At 41.6% G+C, this 14,607-nt stretch overlaps 1 protein-coding gene across 1 annotated transcript in view; it reads left to right on the top strand.

Moving 5' to 3' along the window:
• Positions 1–14,607, top strand: part of CA8 (carbonic anhydrase 8 (inactive)) — a 125,518-nt gene that overhangs the window by 88,190 nt on the left and 22,721 nt on the right. Inside the window, exon 8 of the mRNA XM_051843756.3 lies at positions 11,200–11,369. Within this exon, the coding sequence (XP_051699716.1) occupies positions 11,200–11,334 (135 nt within the window). The 3' untranslated portion in view covers positions 11,335–11,369. The remainder of the gene's footprint in view (positions 1–11,199; positions 11,370–14,607) is intronic.

Below are 14,607 nucleotides of genomic sequence, written 5' to 3'. Positions count from 1 at the left end.
CTTTCAAATACACGCACACACACACACACACACACACATATATATCTTTAAAAAAGAATAGGCAAGGAGAAATGAAAAACAGTAAGGGGGCTGGCACTGTGGTGTGGCATAGCAGGTTAAGACAACAGCTTACTATGCTGGCACTCCATATTGGAACACCAGTTTCAGTCCTGGCTGCTCTGCTTCCAACCTAGATTCCTGTTAATGTGCTTGGTCAAGCAGTGGAAGATGGCTTAAGTGCTTAGGCTCCTGCCACCTTCTGGGAGTCCCTGATAGAGTTCTGAGGTCCTGGTTTTGGTCTGGCCCACCCCTGGCCATTGCAGCCTTTTGGGGGAGTGAACCAGTAGGTGGTCACTGCCTTTCAAATAAATAAGATAAATCTTAAAAGAGAAAAGAAAAGAAAAAGAATAATAAGATATGGCCCTATTCTCAAAGAATTCACTATGTAGGGGGAATGACCAATTAATAGATTTACATTAAAAATACCTACTAATTTTATATGTGTAGTGCCACTCTATAAACATAGTCTCGTGGTAGCACATAGGAAAGGCACCTGGATGAGACAGAGTTTTCTTTTCTTTTCTTTTCTTTTTTTTTTTTTTTTAAGATTTTTTTATTTATTTGAAAGACAGAGTTACAGAGAGAGGTAGAGACGGAGAGAGAGAGAGAGGTCTTCCATCCACTGGTTCGTTCCCCAGATGGCCGCAACAGCCAGAGCTGCACTGATCCGAAGCCAGGAGCTAGGAGCTTCTTCCATGTCTCCCATGCGGGTGCAGAGGGCCAAGGACTTAGGCCATCTTTTACTGCTATCCCAGGCCATAGTAGAGAGCTGGACAGGAAGTGGAGCAGCTGAGACTAGAACTGGAGCCCATATGGGATGCTGGCATTTCAGGCCAGGGCGTTAACCCACTGTGCCACAGCGCCGGCCCCGAGACGGAGTTTTCTGTAAGGTCTTCCCAGAGCCAGGTGGAGGGGTAAGGTGTCTATATTTGTGGGCATTGTCAGTAGGGAAAAAGCTTCTGCAAAGGCCTCAACACAAGAGAAAGAGCACATTTGGGTAATACATGTGGTTAGTGTGAAGGCCTGCAGCATGAGATGAGGCTGAAGAAGCGAGCAGGGGCCCAACCTTCCCCAGTGGGCCTGGTGCTGACTGTAGGGGAGGGATTTTCCCCTGAACTGGCAAAGAATCACTGGAGGGTTATGAGGAGGAAGTTTGAGTTTGAGGGACATCTCTGTAGCTGGAGTGTGGAGATGGGAGTCTGGATTAAGGCTTTGGCAGTGAGATAAAGGAAGGGGATGCTTTTAGAAATAATCGGCAAGTAGAATCAGAACTTGGTGGCTGATAACATGGGGATTTTGGGGGAGGAGAGACACCTGTGTTACTCCCTGGCTTTGACTTGGGTGACTGGTGAGGAAGACATCTTGGTAGGAAGTCATGGACAAAGAGCAGACTGTGCAGAAGATTATGAGTTTATGGTTGAATTTTGAGAGCTTTGGGATATGCAAGAAAGAATATGGTATAGTGTACAGGTTAGGGGTAAAGCTATTGGTGCAGAAGAGTTCCTTCAGGGAGATGAGCTGGGGAGATGCAGTTAACCCAGGGGTATGTGGTGGTAAGCGACACCACCAGGGAGTGGCTGAGGAAGTGAGAAGAATCAGGAGGTTCAGGCCGGCGCTGCGGCTCACTAGGCTAATCCTCCACCTCGCGGTGCCAGCACACCGGGTTCTAGTCCCGGTTGGGGCGCCGGATTCTCTCCCGGTTGCCCCCCTTCCAGGCCAGCTCTCTGCTATGGCCTGGGAGTGCAGTGGAGGATGGCCCAGGTGCCTGGGCCCTGCACCCCATGGGAGACCAGGAGAAGCACCTGGCTCCTGGCTTCAGATCAGCGTGGTGCTCTGGCTGCAGTGCGCCAGCCACAGCGGCCATTGGAGGGTGAACCAATGGCAAAAGGAAGACCTTTCTCTCTGTCTATCTCTCTCACTGTCCACTCTGCCTGTCAAAAAAAAAAAAAAAAAAAAAAAAAAAAAAAAAAAAGAATCAGGAGGTTCATGTGAAAGCTGGTAGCTGGGGGAAGAGATGTTGTATAAGGATCAGAATATGGGAATGTGAGGTCAGAGTCTGCATGCACAGTCCGAGTCAGATGGAAGAGTAACGGTATTAGCTACAAGGGGAGGGCTTTGACTTGAAAATGAAGTAGAAGAACTGCTCATCTGTGGCCATATTAATTCAGTATTACTTTATTGAGGGGTAATTTTTTAAAAAATAAACAATATCTTACAGTGAAAAATACAATTTTTTAATCACCACAGAATATTTCAACATATAGAAAGTCAGTTAGGTTTAACCTAATTGAGCCACAGACGTTCTCAGTTCCACCTAGAATTCCATTAGAGAGTCCCGTAATTACCAGCATGACATTGAGAATATCAGTGTTGAACTTAGTGAGAATACTAACTGATGCCTATAGACATAAAATATTTTAATACCATGTTGACCAGTATATGATGCTAAGATAAAAAAAATAAACCATGGCACTTTGGGTCTCCCTGATTTCAAAGGGAACTGACTTTGTATCGTCCCTTTGAGTAAGACCAATTGCAAAATATAACCCTAACTCACTAGTCATAGTGATACACTGACTATTGGGAAATATCATTACTTCCTAAAGGGGAGCCAATGCCAAAGGAATATGTATTGGAAGGAGTGTCTCAACTGCCCTTGAAAATAGATGACTTTCCAATTATCTGTAACCTTTCAAGGAAAAAATATTTAGGTGCTGTTAGCACACAGCATCTCTCCAGAAGACAGTGGTGGTGCTAAAATGTGGACATGCACACATACACATATACACACACATATAGTCACATACTTTTATGTATATTATGAATTTAGAGTGACTCAGAAACATTTATAATCTTGGGAGAATATAAATCAGTCTATCCTTGACTTGAATGTCTCACTTTGTGCAGTCCATATACTTTCAGAGAAAGCAGAGCAAAAATAGAAAAAGTCCAGAGAAGGCAGCAAAAATGAGAGGAACCAAAAGGAGAGGATGTGATTCCAGAATCTAGATCGAGAAAAATGGTGACACCTTGTATTATTGCACATAAAAGGGAGTAGAGATAAATACTAAATAGATAGAGATAGATAGATGAGATAGACGGATAGATAGATAGACAGACAGCTAGATAGATAGACAGATAGATAGGCTTGATATATCATGTAGTAAAAGGAACAGTGAATGACAGATGGAAGCTTTTCTTAGCTGATCCTATTGATAAATATAAAGCTTTGCATTAAAATGAAATTGTCATAGGACTAATGTATGTAATGAAGCTACTGGATATTATTATGGAAGCAATTGGTATCTTGAGTGCATCATCTACCATTGATAAGAGGGTCTGCACTGGCAACACTGCAGAAAAATGTCTAAACCAGTCCAATGTTCCGTAGGTTTGATTCATTAGACTTCTGTCCAAGCATAGTGGTTTTTTTTTTTTTTTTGAAGATTTATTTTATTTACTTAAAAGACAGAGTTATAGAGAGAGGTAGAGACACACAGAGAGAGAGATCTTCCATCTGCTGGTTCACTTCCCAGATGGCCCCAATGGCTGGAACTGTGCCGATCATAAGCCAGGAGCTGGGAGCTTCTTCTGGGTATCGCATGTGGGTGCAGAGGTCCAAGGACTTGGGCCATCTTCTACTGCTATGCCTGGCCATAGCAGAGAGCTGGATCAGAAGAAGAGCAGCTGGAACTAGAACCAGCACCCATATGGGATGCCGGTGCTTCAGGCCAGGGCTTTAACCTGCTGTGCCACAGCGCTGACCCCACCAAGCATAGTGTTGACCATTATGCTTGTTGCAGAGCATTTGTGTTGTCCTGAGTACCAAGATTTCTTTCTTTTTTAAAAAATATTTATTTATTTATTTGAAAGTCACAGTTAGAGAGGGCGAGATAGAGAAAGGAATCTTCCATCCATTAGTTCTCTCATGAAATGGCTGCAACAGCCAGGGCTGGGCGAGGCTGAAACCAGGAGCCAGGAGCTTCTTCCAGGTCTCTCACGTGGGTGGAGGGGCCCAAGCACTTGGGTCATCTGCTTTCCCAGGCACATTATCAGGGAGTTAGATTGGAAATGGAGCACCTGGGACTGAAATGGGTGTCCATATAAGATACTAGTATTAAGGTGGTGGCTTAACCTGCCGTACTACAACGACAGCCCAAGAGTACCAAGATTTCTAGAATATGGGGCAATTGGAAGCCCCTGTATAGTTGATTTTCCTGGATTACTCCTAGTGAGCTTCCCGCATGCTAGGGGAAAAAGCATGATTGGATGAATTTGAATGAATAATTTTATTTTATTTTTAAAAATATGATCTATAACCATTGAACAACTTCAAGATAAATGGTGATGTAAGCTTTAGGAAAGCAAAGAAAAAAGTTTTGTAAGGTGAACTATTTTTTGGAAAAGAAATTTTATGGACAGAATAAAATAACCTAAGTTCATGAAGTCTGACAACAGAAATTGTAAGTCACATCTTGATTTCACAAGATTGGAGCAGGAGCTGACAGCTCCATTTCCATTCTGGGGAGCACACTTTAAGACCTGCTGGTTCACATTTGCATGCAGTCTTCTCCATGTGGAGTGTACATCAGCTCTATCCCCGAAAGCTGAGGTTCTGAAGGTGAGTGTGAAGGTGGCTTTAGACAAGAGCTGTCCTAGTAAACATGATATGAGCCACATGTGTAAGATCAAACTTTCTAGTAGCTGTAGTAAAAAGCCAAAGAAACAGGTGCAAATAATTGAAATAATACTATCACTTCAACATGTCACTAATATAAAAAATCACAGATGAGATGTTCTTTTGCATTCTTATTTCACACTAAGTCTGTGGCTTTCAGTGTGTATTCTGTCTTCTATCACATTCAGTTTGCACTAGGAACATTTCAGATGCTTGATGGCCACGTGAGATTGGCAGCTGTTGTACTACTGGACAGTGAACCTTCAGAGTTTCCTCTGTTGGGAAATGCCTTCTTCCTTTTCTTGAAATGTGTTATTTTTAGGTACTGGGGATATTTTTGTGGGTATTTTTTCGAGTGTCTCCTATGACAGGCAGCTCTTCTTTGGTCACGAGTACTGTCATCTGTAATTCTTGAATAAGTTTCCATCTGTGTGGCTCATCAGTAACTATCCTGATGTGATGCAGGAAGGCCAGGGCTACTTGAGTCACGGACTGACATGAGAGGTAAGTTGGCATTGGTGTTATTGGAGAGAGTATGTTCTCTGGACTCTTTCAAAATAAAATAAAATAATTAAAAAAAATAGACCAGAGTAAGGAGGCAGTGACAGTGAGAGTTGGTTTAGGATGAGAGGTCAGTAAGAAAGAGGAAAGAACCAGCATTGTGGTGCGGTGGGTTAAGCTGCCACCTGTGATGCTGGCATTCCAAATCAGAGAGACTATTCTGGCTCCAGCTTTTCTGCTTCCAATCCAGTTTCCTGTTAACGGGTCTGGGAAAGCAGCAGAGGATGGCCCAAGTACTTAAGTCACCCCCCCCCCCCCCACACACACACACCAGTGGAGACTAAGGGAGTCCCTGGCTCTTAGCTTCTTCCTGGCCCAGCCTTGTCTGTTGTGGCCATTTGGGGAGTGAATTAGCAGATGGAAGATCTGTCTCTCTCTCTCTCATTCTGCCTTTCAAGTAAATAAATAAATATTTTTAAAAAACAAGGGGTGATGATTTTAAAAGAAAATGGAACAGAAGGAAATGAGAGTGGACAAAAGGCTATAGTCATCTCTATATATCCCTATATATCTCACTATGTACACATATAAATGAACTTTTGAACCTTTTATTTAATTAATAGCATATCTTAGCCTGATTTCTGCTGCTATTAACAGAATTCCACAGACTGGATAATTTATAATGTGCAGAAATTTATTTGGCTGATGGTTCTGAAACTGGGGAGGGCCTTTGTGCTGTATCATCCTTTGGTGGAAGGTGGAAGGGCAAGGGGCAAAGAGGGTGGGTCTCATTGTTAGAACAAACTCACTCTTGAGATAACTGACCCATTGCCAGGATAATGCCATTAATCTGTTCACAAAAGCAGAGTCTTCATGATCCAGTCACCTCTTATCAAGTCCCACTTTCAACACTATTGCCTTGGGGATTAATTTTCAAAACACATGAACGTTGGGGGAAACATTCAAATCATAGTATGTATAGGAAACTATATTACTCTTCCAAATTCATTCTCATTGATAATAAAAGAAAATAAAAACACTTGACTTTTAAAATGCTGTGTTATTGATGATTGACATAAAAAGCTGTACATATTTACTGTGTATATGTTGATGAGTTTGAGGATAACTATATACCCATGAAACCATCATCATCACCAAGGCCAAATAGACATCCAGTACTCTGTTCCACACTTTAGTAGTGCTGTTACTATGTCTGGTAAGAACACTTAAAATCTCTCTTCTCAATTACAGAACACAGTGTTGTCAGCTGAAGGCACTGTGCTACATAGTAGATCTTCAGGACTTAGTTATCTTGCATAGTGGAAACGTTGTAGCTGTTAACTATCACCTCCCCATTTTTCACCTTCCCCCTGCTGCTGAAACCACTCTTCTACTCTCTGCTTCTATAAAGTGGACAATAGAAAATTCTCCATCTAATTGAGGTCTTGAAGGATTTGTCTTTCTGTGTCTGGCTTATTTCTACTGCTGGGCAGGGATATGAAGAAGTGAAAGTCACTTTCCTGCAGATACCTGCACTTTTGTGTTCACTGCAGCTAAGACATGGGAACAACTTCAGAGCACATGGGTGAATGGATAGAGAACAGCAACTTTGGATATATTTCTCCTGTTACCTGATGGCACATGAAATAGAAATCAAAAATAAGTCTAGGAACTTGGGACGACTAAAAGTTAATTAGCAATAAGGTACATACCCTGGAAATTAGTCCTTGGAAAGCATTCATAAAGAAAGAAAGCAGTTTCAAAGCTGAACTTTTAGTGAATTAGTGTGGTTCATGAGTCAGTGAAAGTTGGGGTAAATGAGCTGGAGTGAATGCTGTATCTAGTATCTGCAGCAGACAAGGACTTCTCCCTGATGTATCAGATCTCTGTCTCTCTGTCTTTTCTTTCTCATTTTCTCTCTCTTGTTCTCTTTTGAATTGGTTAAACATAAGTACTATATTTAAATAGAGTGGCATTAAAAATCGATGCTATCATAGTTCAGAAATATGTGATAATGACGGCTTCTCAAATGCCCTGACATTTGAATTTTGTGGAAGACTTTTATCCTGATATATTACTCTGTTAATTTACCACAGTCGCTCATTTCAGTGTGGGCTGAATCAGTATGCGCTTGAAATCATTTGATGTGACTAAAGGGGTTGAGAAGTGGTCGGACACTTCAGAAAAACTGGCATTTCAGAAAGATGCGCTTTTCCCTCCATCTCTGCTGATGTTTGAAGTCTTCAAAGTGTTGCTGTGATCAGAGAAAAACATTTCTTGTGAAATAGTTTTCTCTGAGAATACAGTGATGTGAGACTGGCTGGCTGTTGATCACATCATCTTTCCTAGAAGGAGTTGTTTTCACAGGATGTGCTTCAGGCCGGTGCCTGGGGCTTGAAAGATTTATGTTCAGTTCAGAATACATAAATGTAAAAATTAACCTACCTATAAAAGAAGCCTCACAGTCAATAAAAACAGAGTATTCCAAAAATATGTTTATACAGTTGAGTTTCTAGTCCACATTGGTCATCAGAGATACGGAGAAAGGGAGAGTGAGAAAAAGGGAGAGAGAGATCTTCTATTCACCAGTTCTTTCCCCAAAGGCCAGTAACAGCGGGAGCTGGACCAGGCTGAAATCAACAGCCTGGAATCCAACCCAGGTCTGCCATGTGGGGGACTGGGACTTAAGTACCTGAGCATCACCTGATGCTCCGCAGGGGGACCATTAGTAGGAAACTGGAATTGGGATCGAAGCTGGGACTTAATCCCAGAAATTCCATTGTGGACTGTGAGCATCTGAAGTGGTTTCTTAACCCACCCTGGCTCACAGATTCTGGCTGCAGATATGGCATGTGGTTCTGAGTAGAGTGTGTGCTGGAGGGATGACTTTACATTTTCTCAGAATATTGGTTTATTATCTACTTTCTGCACATAAAAGTGTAGCTAAAAGTTTGGCTTCAAATGAAGTTTGCAATAAAGGACTAGCATTTGTCAAACATTTCCTTCCTATGTGCTTGGGACAATGCTGAGTGATTTTTCTGAGTTTTCTTATTTACTTCTTGTATCATTCTTGTGAATTTGTTTTTATCATCTCTGTTGTACACAAGTAGGAACCAAGACTTATATAGATGACTTTCCTTTGTCATTTGGGTTTAGGATTCACTGACTGCATTCACCATCATATTCTTCCTTTCACTTAACATTTAGGGAAGTCTTTAAGGTGAAAGCAAATGATTTATAGGGAATTTTCATGCATCCTCAGCTCTGGGAATTTTCCCGATGCAGCAAGCAGTAGATGCTTTTCATTTTTGTACTCTAAGACCCTAAGGAGGTCTAGTGAAAGACCCTCATGAATATTAAACACCTAATTACTTATTGGAGTGACACTGCTATATAAATACACCATGTATGTATTATTTGAAAAAATAAGGCAATATCACTTGGGTCACACTTAAGTCATTTAAGGACATTAAACAATATTTGGGGACATGGAAAGTAAAACATTAGAAGTCTGTTTTCTAACTTGAGTTTGAATCTAACAAGCCATTTAGTTTTTTCCCAGCTCTGTCCCAAGATGAATGGAGCGGATTGAGTTAGAAACTTGTGAGATTCAATTTTTGCAATCTGGAGTCTCTCCTCGGGAAAAATACATATGTAAAATTTGCCTATCATTCAGGGGTTTCATGGGCCTCTTAAAGTCTCTTGTTGTTTCTAGACTTTTATCAGAATCCTTGCATTAGTTAATCTGTTGCATTTCATTTCTTTTTATGAACAGCAGACTCTTATGGCCGTGTTGTCTTAAGAACCTTTGTAGATACAGTCCTTTGATACAGAGATGATGAAATTTGGAGGATTGATGCTATCCAGATCACATTGGCTCAATGCACTAGGATAATTGCAGAATATAGGTTACAGTGTTTTGAGTGGAAATTTCTAAAGTGGTGACTGTAGAGCTGGGAAAACAGCAGGTGGATTTGTAACTGTAGGCTTCTGCCACTGACTAACATGGCAACTTTCTTAACCTTTCTAGCCTCAGTTTCCGCTTCTGTGTAAGGAATGGCCGTGTCCTGTTACTATGTGGTATTTTAATGAAGTAACAATCAGCCCTGAAGGTAAATCAGCTAATAGATGAGAATGTGCCTGGGTAATGTTCATCATGTTTTCTTGGTGTTTAAAAACCTCTCAGAGTAACTCTGGCAGGAGCTCTTGATGAGGCAGGTCACTTGGGACTCTGGGAACTTTGTCACATGAAATGGTGAAGCTGTGAGACCTGGAGAAACAACTTGAGAAAGGGAGATGAACATTGCTATTGCTAAGAGATGAAACTGGCTTAAATTTTTGGAAAATCAAAGGTATTTGAACCAGTGTTCTCCAAAGAGTTAGATGAACAGCAAAGACAATCTGTTGATGAAGGAATCTGCTAATTCATTGGTATAGTTTGAATATGATTTGGTTTCAGAACTCCTGAAGGTGTTCAACCCCCAAAGTTGTAAGATAGTGGTACTAAGAGGGTGGATATTTGTCTGGTTATGGTGTTTAGGATGTGGGGGCCTGCCAAAGGTTTGTTTTTTTTTTTTTTTTTTTTTTTTTTTTTTTTTTTTTTTTTTTTTTGACAGGCAGAGTGGACAGTGAGAGAGAAAGAGAGACAGAGAGAAAGGTCTTCCTTAGTCGTTGGTTCACCCTCCAATGGCCGCCGCGGCCGGCGCACCGCACTGATCCAAAGCCAGGAGCCAGGTACTTCTCCTGGTCTCCCATGGGGTGCAGGGCCCAAGCACTTGGGCCATCCTCCACTGCCTTCCTGGGCCACAGCAGAGAGCTGGCCTGGAAGAGGGGCAACCGGGACAGAATCCGGCGCCCCGACCGGGACTAGAACCCGGTGTGCCGGCGCCGCAAGGCGGAGGATTAGCCTAGTGAGCTGCGGCGCCGGCCCAAAGGGTCTTTAGTTTGCTGGGGCTTGCCCTGGATTGGTCATTCTGGAGAAAGGAGTGGTTATAAAGCCTGAGAAGGGCTCAGTCTTTTCCTCTGCTTCCTGGCTCACTGTGTGCTCCTTCACATGTGCTCTGTCATCGCCATCTGCTGTCTTCTTCAGAGGCCACATCAGTGAGGCCATCTTGTCTCAGTCTTAGATCTGCCAGACTATGAGCTAAGTAGCTTTTCTTTTCTTCACTAGTAGATGTTCTCATGTATCTCATTGTAATAATAACGAAAAGCTAATACATTCACCTAATAAGTCTCACATCTAATCAAAGTTAACATCCAGTACCATCAGAATCTGCAAATTTAACATAGAAATGGGAAGCATTTAAGAATATTTATTCACTTATTTACTCTTTCTCATTGTGCTGTACACAGGCACAAAAGTATTTTGAAAGAGTTGTGTATCATTTTCACATTAACAAATACAGCATGTTTTTGTGACTGTTTGAGTAGTCTGGAGAACTTGATATCTCCTCTCTGCTGACTTCTCTTCAAAGGATCTTGTCTAATGTCTTAGGTCTATAAAAACTAAGTCTGGTTTTCTTTCTTTGAATTTCAATTTGCATTTCTCTTTTTCTAGTTGGATTTTAGGCATTTATTTATTTTAAAGATTTATTTATTTATTTGAAAGAGCCATAGAAAGGGAGGGAGGGAGGGAGGGAGGGAGGGAGAGAGAGAGAGAGAGAGAGAGAGAGAGAGAGAGAGAGATTCCATCCTCTGATTCACTCTCCAGATGGATGCAAGCCAGGAGCCAGGAGCTTTTTGCAGGTCTCCCACATGGGTAACAAGGGCTCCAAGACTTGGCCCTCTTCCTCTGCTTTTCCCAGGCTATTAACAGGGAGCTGGATTAGAAGTGGAGCATCTGGGACACCACTGGCACCCATGTGGGATGCTGGCCTTGCAGGTGAAGCCACATATGAAACCATAAGTCTTGTTAATGTCTGGTATGTAGGTAATCTATTTTGTTTTGTTCTCATTTTCAGATAGAAGAATTTCGAAGGCTGCGGACTCATGTTAAAGGTGCAGAACTTGTGGAAGGCTGTGATGGGATTTTGGGAGACAATTTTCGACCCACTCAGCCACTTAGCGACAGAGTCATTAGAGCTGCATTTCAGTAGCCAGAGAGAAGAGGAAAAAGTCCATCTTCATCAGGGTATGTACAGGCCAAGTAAAGAAAACATGGCACACAGTTTGCCACACTGAGCATGCGGGAGTCACTCTTGTGGTCACCTTGCTAACTTACCAATGCAACAATTACACTTCATTTTGATAAGACATTACAAAGCCTCACTGAGTGTAAGTCAGATGATTATTTTAATTTCCTGTAGTGTTAAAATAATCTAGTATTCTACTGTTTTCCCACCAGAGCAGCCTTTAAGTCCAAGTTTTCCTTTAATATTTGCTTTCATAAAGAAAGACTTTCTGAGACAGAGAAATGGTGCTAGGTCAGAGTCTCTGGTAATTTATGCCGTTGCCTTGTTAAGGCTACAACTGTCAGTTCCCACCAGCCAGGAGCACATGTGAAGAAGGGGCCTGTTGAATCTCTTGTCATACATGGATTTGATTATCTTGTTTATTGGGGTAGATGAGAGAAGATGCTGGCATAAATCGAAATCCTTGACCTATAAAAATATTTTTATTTGCTAGATAAAGAAGTACATATTAGCTATCTGAATATGATATTCTTATTGATAGAAACATAAGCTATATTTTAATGTATTGAATTCAATGTATATATTGCTACCCTTAAAGAGCCAACAAAATAAAACATCACAAACATGGGAAAGATGAAATGTATAAAATGACTACATATTAAATTATTTCTTTACTTTGTAAATTGTCTAATAGTGCAAAGGACTCTGAGAACACATTGAGAGCCAACCTTTGCTTCCCATAAGGGGAAAGAACATGATGGATGATTTTCTAAGGGAACAGAAAAGAGCTGTGGCTGTTTATTGCACTACTGGGAGTAATGTGAGTGCCACTGTGGACTAGGGAGTCTTAGAGATATAAAAATCTCTAGCATCAAGGGGCTCACCATCTGATGAACTAGATGAGTCACATAGGATTTTTTTAAAACACAATTTTATTTGTTATTTGAAAGAGTGACAGAGAGGAAGAGACTGAAAAGATAAATCTTTTGTCTACTGATTAATTCCCACAACAGCCAGGATTGGCCAGACTGAAGCCAGGAGCCAGGAGCCAGGAACTTCATCCTGGTCTCTGGTGTGGGTGGCAGAAACACAGGTATTTAGACCATCATCTGCTGCCTCTCAGGTGTATTGGCAGGCAGCTGGATTGGAAGTGGAGCACCTGGGATTCAAACTGGCATTTTGATAAGGTATGTGGGTACCCCAAATAGATGCTTAACCTGCTGTGCCACAACACCTGTCCTGATATAGGAATTTTTAAAATATACACTCAAAAATATATGATTACAGAGGCCGGCACTTTGGCTCACTTGGTTAATCCTCTGCCTGCGGTGCCAGAATCCCATAGGGGTGCCAGGTTCTAGTCCCTGTTGCTCCTCTTCCAGTCCTGCTCTCTGCTGTGGTCTGGGAGGGTAGTGGAGGATGGCCCAAGTGCTTGGGTCCCTGCATCTGCATGGGAGACCAGGAGGAGGCACCTGGCTCCTGGCTTCAGATAGATGTAGCTCCGGCTGTAGTGGCCATTTGGGGAGAGAACCAATGGAAGGAAGACCTTTCTCTCTGTCTCTCTCTCTCACTGTCTAACTCTGTCAAAAAAAAAATACAATTACAATTGGTCATTTTCCCAATGTGTTTCCTAATCCTTTTTCTTGCCTAGGTAGAGATGTCAGTTTCTCTGTGACTTCTGTGTCCACAGTGCCACTCACATGGTGTGTTACCATGTTATATGAAGGCTCTTCAAAATTTTCATAAGAAATGTGTTTTATGAAAAAATTGTGCATGGATTTGAAAAATTTTTTGCACCAAGATAAATTTACCTTTTAATTCTATTTTCCATGAACTATTTTAAAGCATCCTTATAGGGACCCTGTACTCCAGCCAAACTCCCTTTCATCTTCTGTGAATTTTATCTTCTCTCCTTTCTCAGTACTTCTTGGCCTTCCTTTGGCTGTTGAAATCCTAGCTATAATATAGCTCAAATATAGCTCGCTCCATGGGTCTCTGCTTCTCCCTTAAACTGTACCTTTCATTACACTTTCTTTATTTCACCTAACTGCTTTTTACTTTTTGCTATCATATTCCAAGCTTCTTAATAGTTGTCATGTTTATTTTATGTTTTTTTCATTATTATATCATCTTTTTATTTCTCATCCTCTCACTTTCCTTCTGCTATTCTTTAACCACTCCTCTTTCACCTTCTTCACTCTTTTTTAAAGCTTTTATTTAATGAATATAATTTTCATAGGTACTTTAGGAATATAGTGGTTTTATTCCCCATACCCATCCTTCCTCCCCTACTCACATCCCACCTCCTACTCCCTCTCCCAACCCATTCTTCTCTAAGATTCATTTTTAGTTAACTTTATATACAGAAGACCAACTCTATATCAAGTAAAGATTTCAACAGTTCACTCACATACACACACACAAGGTAAAAAGTACTGTTTGAGAACAAGTTTTGTAGTTAATTCTCATAGTACAACTCATTAAGGGGTGAGGTGGCACATGGGGAGTAAGTGCACAGTGACTTCTGTTGTTAACAATTAACACTCTTTTTTATGACCTCAGTGATCACCCGAGACTCTTGACATGCGCTGCCAAGGCTGTGGAAGCTTTTTGTGACCACAAACTCTGTCAGTATTTAGACAAGGCCATAGACAAAGTGGAAGTTCTCTCCTCCCTTCAGAGAAAAGTATATCCTCCTTTGATGGCCCCTTCTTTCCAATGGGGTCTCATTCACAGAGATCCTTCACCTTGTGCCTTGAATGTCTTCCTCAGAATGAGACATGTAATATATCAGCCAGCCTCACTCCTGGTACCCATTCAGTCTCAGTGGGTGAGTTAGCCAGTGCAGTTCATCTCCTTTTCCTAATTTTTGAGGCAATAAGGGTCAGGCAAACTCACCTTTCGTAAGAATAAGAGGAAAAATTTCAATAATGCACGTGTGATAATAAAGGAGAATACCCAGGAGTGCTTTTGAGTAAACCTAAGGAATGAGCTACAGAATTAAATTGATATTCAGTCAAAAATCATACTGGTAACCTGTTGTATGATTGATTCTATGTGTACAGAGGTGATAAGAATGGATGTGTTGGGCTGGTGCCGTGGCTCAATAGGCTAATCCTCCACCTAGCGGCGCCGGCACACAGGGTTCTAGTCCTGGTCGGGGCACCGGATTCTGTCCTGGTTGCCCCTCTTCCAGGCCAGCTCTCTGCTGTGGCCCAGGAAGGCAGTGGAGGATGG

The sequence above is a fragment of the Oryctolagus cuniculus genome, chromosome 6, assembly GCF_051225735.1.
Source record: "Oryctolagus cuniculus isolate XC-2025 breed Fujian yellow rabbit chromosome 6, ASM5122573v1, whole genome shotgun sequence".
Taxonomy (NCBI): Eukaryota; Metazoa; Chordata; class Mammalia; order Lagomorpha; family Leporidae; genus Oryctolagus; species Oryctolagus cuniculus.
The sequence above is the reverse complement of the archived record's forward strand: the minus strand, read 5'-3'. Positions and strand labels throughout refer to the sequence as shown.